The sequence below is a fragment of the Choloepus didactylus genome, chromosome 6 (assembly GCF_015220235.1).
Source record: "Choloepus didactylus isolate mChoDid1 chromosome 6, mChoDid1.pri, whole genome shotgun sequence".
Taxonomy (NCBI): Eukaryota; Metazoa; Chordata; class Mammalia; order Pilosa; family Megalonychidae; genus Choloepus; species Choloepus didactylus.
Genome location: NC_051312.1, coordinates 62,527,135 through 62,534,174, shown reverse-complemented (window position 1 = coordinate 62,534,174; position 7,040 = coordinate 62,527,135). Strand labels below are relative to the sequence as shown.

The 7,040-nt window shown below is 36.9% G+C and overlaps 1 protein-coding gene across 1 annotated transcript in view; it reads left to right on the top strand.

The window, feature by feature from the left end:
• LOC119536466 (L-lactate dehydrogenase C chain) overlaps positions 1-7,040 on the top strand; it is a 138,277-nt gene that overhangs the window by 95,687 nt on the left and 35,550 nt on the right. The window contains exons 7-8 of the mRNA XM_037839273.1: positions 2,316-2,433; positions 3,263-3,436. Of these exons, the coding sequence (XP_037695201.1) occupies positions 2,316-2,433; positions 3,263-3,436 (292 nt within the window). The remainder of the gene's footprint in view (positions 1-2,315; positions 2,434-3,262; positions 3,437-7,040) is intronic.

Genomic DNA, 7,040 nt, shown 5'->3' with positions numbered 1-7,040 from the left:
CTTTCCTTTTTTCTTCTGGTGTCCCACATACTCCTAACATTCCTCTTTCAACCATATTCATAGTTATCTTTGTTCAGTGTACTTACATTGCTGTGCTACCATCACCCAAAATTGTGTTCCAAGCTTCTCACTCCTGTCTTTTCCTATCAGTCTGTAGTGCTCCCTTTAGTATTTCCTGTAGGGTAGGTATCTTATTCACAAACTCTCATTGTGTGTTTGTCAGAGAATATTTTGAACTCTCCCTCATATTTGAAGGACAGTTTTTCTGGATATAGGATTCTTGGTTGGCAGTTTTTCTCTTTCAGTATCTTAAATATATCACACCACTTCCTTCTTGCCTCCATGATTTCTGCTGAGAAATCTGCACATAGTCTTATTAAGCTTCCTTTGTATGTGATGGATTGCTTTTCTCTTGCTGCTTTCAGGATTCTCTCTTTATCTTTGACGTTTGATAATCTGATTATTATGTGTCTTGGCATAGGCCTATTCAGATCTGTTCTGTTTGGAGTACACCGCGCTTCTTGGAGCTGTAATTTTAAGTCTTTCTTAAGAGACGGGAAATTCTCATTGATTATTTCCTCTATTATTGCTTCTGCCCCTTTTCTCTTCTATTCTCTTTCTGGAACATTCAGTGTCCGGTTTTCCTGATGGTGTGTCTTAGAGGATTGACACACCCTCTGCTTTTCTGCCCAGCAGGTGGTGCCTGTCATCCTGTCACTCCAGACTGGTGTAAGGAAGTGTGGTTGGTGGCTGTTTTCCCCCAGGCTCTGGGGTCTGGATCTGAAGGGAAGGCAGGTGGTAGAGCTGGGCCCCACCTCTTTCCTCTTGGGAAGCTATGCCCCCTATAGAGAGGTCATTTGCATGTAAATAGATTCTTTGTTTCTCTGACTCTGCTATTGTCTGTGTCAGAATCTGTGAGTTAAAAATGGCTGCGGCTTTCTCTACTACAGAGCACTGTGAGCCAAAAACAGCTGAGGCTTTCTCCACTGAGCCGCCCAGGTTAAGAGAGAGAGAAAGGGACAGAAAGCCCCCAGATTCACCTGTCAGCCAAAGATAGCACCCAATCCTTTGGGCTCCCAGTCCTGAGACACATATGTCCCCTGACTCTCCAAGGTTATTTGTCACCAGAAGCCTCTGTCTGCTTGTTGGGAATTTGCAGTCTGTATTGAGCAGTTAACATTAAAACCCCAGCTGGAGCTGGGCTGAGGTATATTCACTTGTTCAGAGAGTGCTGCTCTCTAGCACCACAAGGCTTCCCTGAGGGAGGGGCTCTCGGCTCGGGTCCGCAGTTTTTACTTACAGATTTTATGCTGCAGTCTCGGGCATTCCTCCCAATTCAGGTTCATGTATGATGAGTGGACAGTCACGTTTGTTCCCCCACCCCCCAACCCCGCAGTTATTCCATGTTATTTACTAGTTGTTCCTGTTTTTCATTAGTTGTTCCAGGGAGACTAACTAGCTTCCACTCCTCTCTATGCTGCCATCTTAGCTCCTCCCTCTGAACATTTATTTTTAAGTACAAGTACAAAGTCACTGTTATTTCATCAGAGATATTTGTAATATCTTATCAAAATAAAAGAATTACTTTCATAAGGCTGGAAAATAAAAGTAAGATGAAAAGATATACATGGAGAAGTCACATTCTCATACAGTTTCCGTTCACCCTTCCCCTCATCATCCCCTATGGGCAACAATTTAAATCAGTTTCTTGAATATCCTCTAGTATTTCTTTTGTAAATACATATGTGTTATTTTCCTTCCTTTCCTACATATAAAGTAGCATGCTAGAAATGAGTACTGATTAAATAGTTTTTGCAGGTAACAGTGTCTGATCATGGAACTATAAAATTTTAGAGTTGGAATGGATTTATATTTTAATCTGTTCATTTATTTAAAAATTTTTATTGAGTGCCTATGTGCCAGGTGGATGCTAAGCACTAGGTAGATGGAGATGAATAAGACTCTGTCTTCAAGGAGCTCATAGTCTGATGAGGAATTCCTTCTACAGAATCCGTGCTTTAATATTGTGCAGTCTTAGCTTAAATTGAAGGGGTGTTCACCTTTTTCAGAGACTGTTCTATTTATTAAACAGATTTTATCTCCTCATGATGAGCTGAAACTTTCCTCTTTGTAGCTTGTATTTTTTCTAGTTTGGACTTTTATATCATGATAAAATGTTGAAAATCTCTATTATGTCTCCTTTGAGTCTAATAATTCACAAGTTAGGTGTAGTTTCCCAATATAATAATTTTCTTTCATCCTCCAGTTAATCAAGAGGTACTCTCCATCACCTCCTTTTGACTAATATTTTTTAGGGCTTGAGTGATGAACTTGCCTTTGTAGATGTGGATGAAGGCAAACTGAAGGGGGAGATAATGGATCTTCAGCATGGCAGCCCTTTCATGAAAATGCCAAATATTGTTGCCAGCAAAGGTAATGTCATAGTTAAATACTATCAATATTCTAATACTACATTAACAGAGATTTAAGAGAACCATATCTTTATTTTCCATTATGAAGACTTCCCCAGACTTCCCCAGTTCTTACAGATAGAGCTGGTTGATTCCTATTCTATACTGTCATAATATGATGTTCACATTTTTATTTAAAGCATTTATCATAATAAGATGTACTTTATTTGTTTAGAAGGCTTCCTATATCAAACACTTGAGTTCCTTGTGAGCAGCATTAATAGTAGTCATCATGGTAGCATTCATTAATTGATTATTCATTGTGTAGCAGACACTGAGCTAAGTACTTTACATCTATTAATTAATCCTCAGCACAACTCTATGATCTTTTATAGATGATACAGCTGCAAACAGGTTAAATAAAGATGACAGAGTTGGGGATAGAACTCAGTTCCACTTGAGTCTAAAATGTATACTCTTAACTATTATACTTTATTCACTTGGCACCCAGGAGATAACTATTTGAACAAATGAGTGAGCCAAAATCTCCCTGTTCAAGGTTCTTTTCACCCCACATTTATCTCAAGTAAATATTCCCATTTGCCAGACTAATCCACATTTTGACCTCTTACTCTGAAGAATATAAAAGGCATGTTAGGAGGATCTTGTAAATGTACAAGGAAAATTTAATACTAATGTCCTGAAATTAAAGAGTATTGTGGGCATAGTAGTAGATCTAAGGGAATCCACTCTGGTAAACATAGCTTGGTGATTGAGGACAACAGGAAATGTGTACTTAAGTGTCAGTTCTTTTCTTTTGTAATTTATGTTCTATTCAAATCTTTCGCCAGATTACGATGTCACTGCAAACTCCAACCTTGTGATTATCACAGCAGGGGCACGCCAGGAAAAGGGAGAGACACGCCTTAATTTACTCCAGCGAAATGTCTCCATCCTTAAGGCAGTCATTTCCAGTATTACCCAATATAGTCCCCGCTGCAAACTGATTGTTGTTTCCAATCCAGGTCAGTCTTATTTTGATGTTCAGTAAAGAATTTTGGGGGGAGTGATTTCAGTAACTTTGTAGAAACAAAGAATTTAACGAGTATTAAATTCTAAACTACCGATATAACTCCAGGATGTCCACTTGCTTTGTTAATGTAACATGTTTTTTGCCCAGAAGATTTATTTAAACACTAATCTGCATGAAAGAATACTCTACTCAAATCTTATAATTTCAGTGTTTACATTCTAAAGGCTATGATATCTGAAGTATCTGTCTTCCAGATCATGTTGTGAGCAGAAGTAGCATAATAGTTTACTACTTGACTCTTCAGTCTTGTCCTAGACTTCTCACTGGTGCCTGCACACAGGAGACAAATTCAAGATATACTGTGGAAATAAAATATGCAGGACTGCTGATAGATTACATGTAATGAGGGATAGGGAGGAAAAAAATGATTTATAGATTTCTCCCTTGGGAAACTGGTTGGATGGTTCCATTTTTCTGGTTAAGGATGCTTTTCTTTTTTTAAAAAAAAAAACATTTTTTATTGTGAAACAGCACGTATATGCAAAAAAGTGATAAATTTCAAATAGTTATAGAACAGATTTCAAAGTATGGTATGAGTTACAGTTCTACAATTTCAGGTATTTCCTTCTGGCTGTTCTAATGCACTAGGAACTAAAAAGAAATATCTGTATAATGAGTCAGTAGTCATAATCATTTGTTAAATTCTAACTTTTCTGTTACAACTCCTGCTCCTTATTTGATAATTTTCTGTTTTCAGGGATGTTTGGGCAGTGACCATTCTAACTTCTTCATGCTGAAAAGGGGTGTTGACATTATGGGGTAGGGTGATTAACTTGTTGATTTCTTGGAGAGACTGGTATCTCTGGGTTTCAGAGCTTATCTGGTATAGGAACAATCTGGAGGCCTTTAGTTTCTGAAAAATAAACTTTTTAGGTGAAACACTTATGGAGACTTAGATAGAGCCCAGGATATTCTTTAAGTTTTTAGGAATACTGTTGGTTGGGGCTTGGCATACCATGGCAGTTTGCAGCATCTGGCTGAAGTTTGCATAAGAGTAACCTCCAGGATAGCCTCTTGACTCTATTTGAAATCTCTTAGCCACCAAAACCTTATCTTGTTACATTTCTTTTCCCACTTTTGGTCAAGAGGGCATTGTCAATCCCATGATGCCAAGGCCATGCTCATCCCTGGAAGTCACGTCCCACTTTACCAGGGAGATTTACACCCCTGGAAGTCATGTCCCACATGGGGAGACAGTGATGAGTTTATTTGCAGAGTTGGGCTTAGAGAGAGAGAGAGGCCACAACTGAGCAACAAAAGGTTCTCTGGAAGTGACTCTTAGGCATAATTATAAGTAGGCTTAGCTTACCCCTTACAGCAATAAGTTTTTTAAGAGCAAGCCTCAAGACTGAGGGTTGGCTTATTAAATTGTGGGTCCCTAATGCTTGAGAAAACATCAGCATTTTCCCAGGTGGGGAAGTTTTATACTTCCGTATTTTTTTCTCCTCTCCCTGGAGGGGCTTTCAAATACTTTTTTACTATCTGCCCAGCATGCTCTGGAATGTATCAGGGTATTAGATTAATCTATACAGAATAATAAGACCTCACTCCCTATTCTGGGCTCCATGTGTTTAAGTTGTTTAAAGGAACTGGCTAGACAGGTTAATTTAGATTGTGTGCTTCGGAAAATTTAAATTTTGGACAAAATAAACATCTCTTCCTTTGGTCTCACACAAAAGGTGAAGTTTTAAAATACAGACAATATCATCCTTTATCCTGTGTTCTGATTTACCTTAGTCCCAACCATGTAGGGTTTGTTCGTATCTGTAATTGAAGTCTGATCTTGGTTAAGGATGCTTTTGAAGGACATTACAGTAAGGGAAGTAATTGGGAGTGTTGGGTTTATAAGAGAAAACCAAGATTTCCAATTTGGACATATTACATCTAAAATGTCTGAAAAGATGTTCGAGAGGAAATGTCAAGCAGGTAGCTGATTATGATTCTGGAGCTTATAAAAGTCTGAGCTGGGATATTCAGTCATAATATTGAATTTTAAAGTCATTTGGAATAGTTTTTCTCTGGGTGGGCCAAAATTGAGTATGTGGTAAGTTCATTTGTTCATTTTAATTTTGATTTTTAGGAACTGCTATGTAAATTCGTTTTCTTTCATAATTTTATAAAATATTTACACGACCACAACATCACATCTAGAGAACAAGAATTATTCAAAGAAGTCTGGCTTCTATTCCTTTCCTCTCCCTCCTGTATCCTCCATCCCTTTACATGTAACCAATTAAAAATTTTTATTTTATGGTTATACTACCTACACTTTTCTCCACCTTGCTTTTTTTTCCGAACATGACATTTTCTGAAGATAACACCATAGCAGTATAGAGAGACATTAATTTTCACTCATTTTCCTTTAGTGGATAAGCCATTATTTATTCACTCAGCCTACTATTGATAGATATTTTCAATTTTTTGCTATTACAAATAGTTCTTTTTCTTCTCCCAGTGAATCTGCGGGATGAAGTCCTAGAAGTGGATTTCTGGGTCAAGAGGGTAAATGCTTACATAATTTTACTGGGTATTTAGGACTTTATTTTCTGTTTTTATTCAACATTATATTTCTATAGTTTTTTCTTACTGCTTATTTAGCTATCTTTGTTCATTGTTCATTTTCCACTGCCTATAATATTCCATTTTTATAAATCTATTTTGATTTTTTTATCCAGTCTCCTGTTGATTGGTATTTGGACTTTTTCCAGTTTTTTGCATTGTGAACAATGCTGCTTTGAAAAATTTTGTACTTATCCCAGGGTACATATGTACAGGAGTTTTCCAGGGATACACTTAGGAGTGAAATTGTTGGGTTGTGGAATATGAATGTATTCAGCCTTTCAAGATACACCAAATTAATTTCCAAAGCACTCATAACCAATTTATACTGATTGTCTTTTTGTTGTTGAGTTGGTAATGTATAAGAGTTTCAGTTCTTTCACATCCTCTCCAATGGAGGATATTGTCATATACTTTAATTTTTGCCAATCTGGAAGGGGTAAACTAGTATCTTGTTGTTTTCATATGTTTATTGGCCACCTTGTGTTAAATGCCTGTTTATGTCTTTTGACTATTTTCCTACTGAGTTGTTAGTTTGTTACTTTTGATTTGTTACAAAGAGCTTATTGGTTATATGATTTACAAATATCATCCTTCCAAGAAAGCAAGTGTGTAGATTGCTTTTTACTTTGGTACCATTTGAAGAGGAATTTCTTAATTTTTTAATATAATTTTTTTGTTTTTAGAGAAATTGTAGGTTTACAGAAAAATCATGCAGAAAATGCAGAGTTCCTATATACCACCTATTATTAGCACCTTGCTATAGTATGGTATCTTTGTTATAATTGATGAAAGAATATTATCAATAATATCATTCACAATGTTGTGCTACCATCACCACTATTCATTATCTAAACTTTTCCATCACCCCAATTAAAAATTCTGTACCAATTATGCACTAACTCCCCATCCCCTATCCCCCACCCGAGCCCCTGGTAACCTGTATTCTAGTTTCAGACTCTGTGAATTTGCTTATT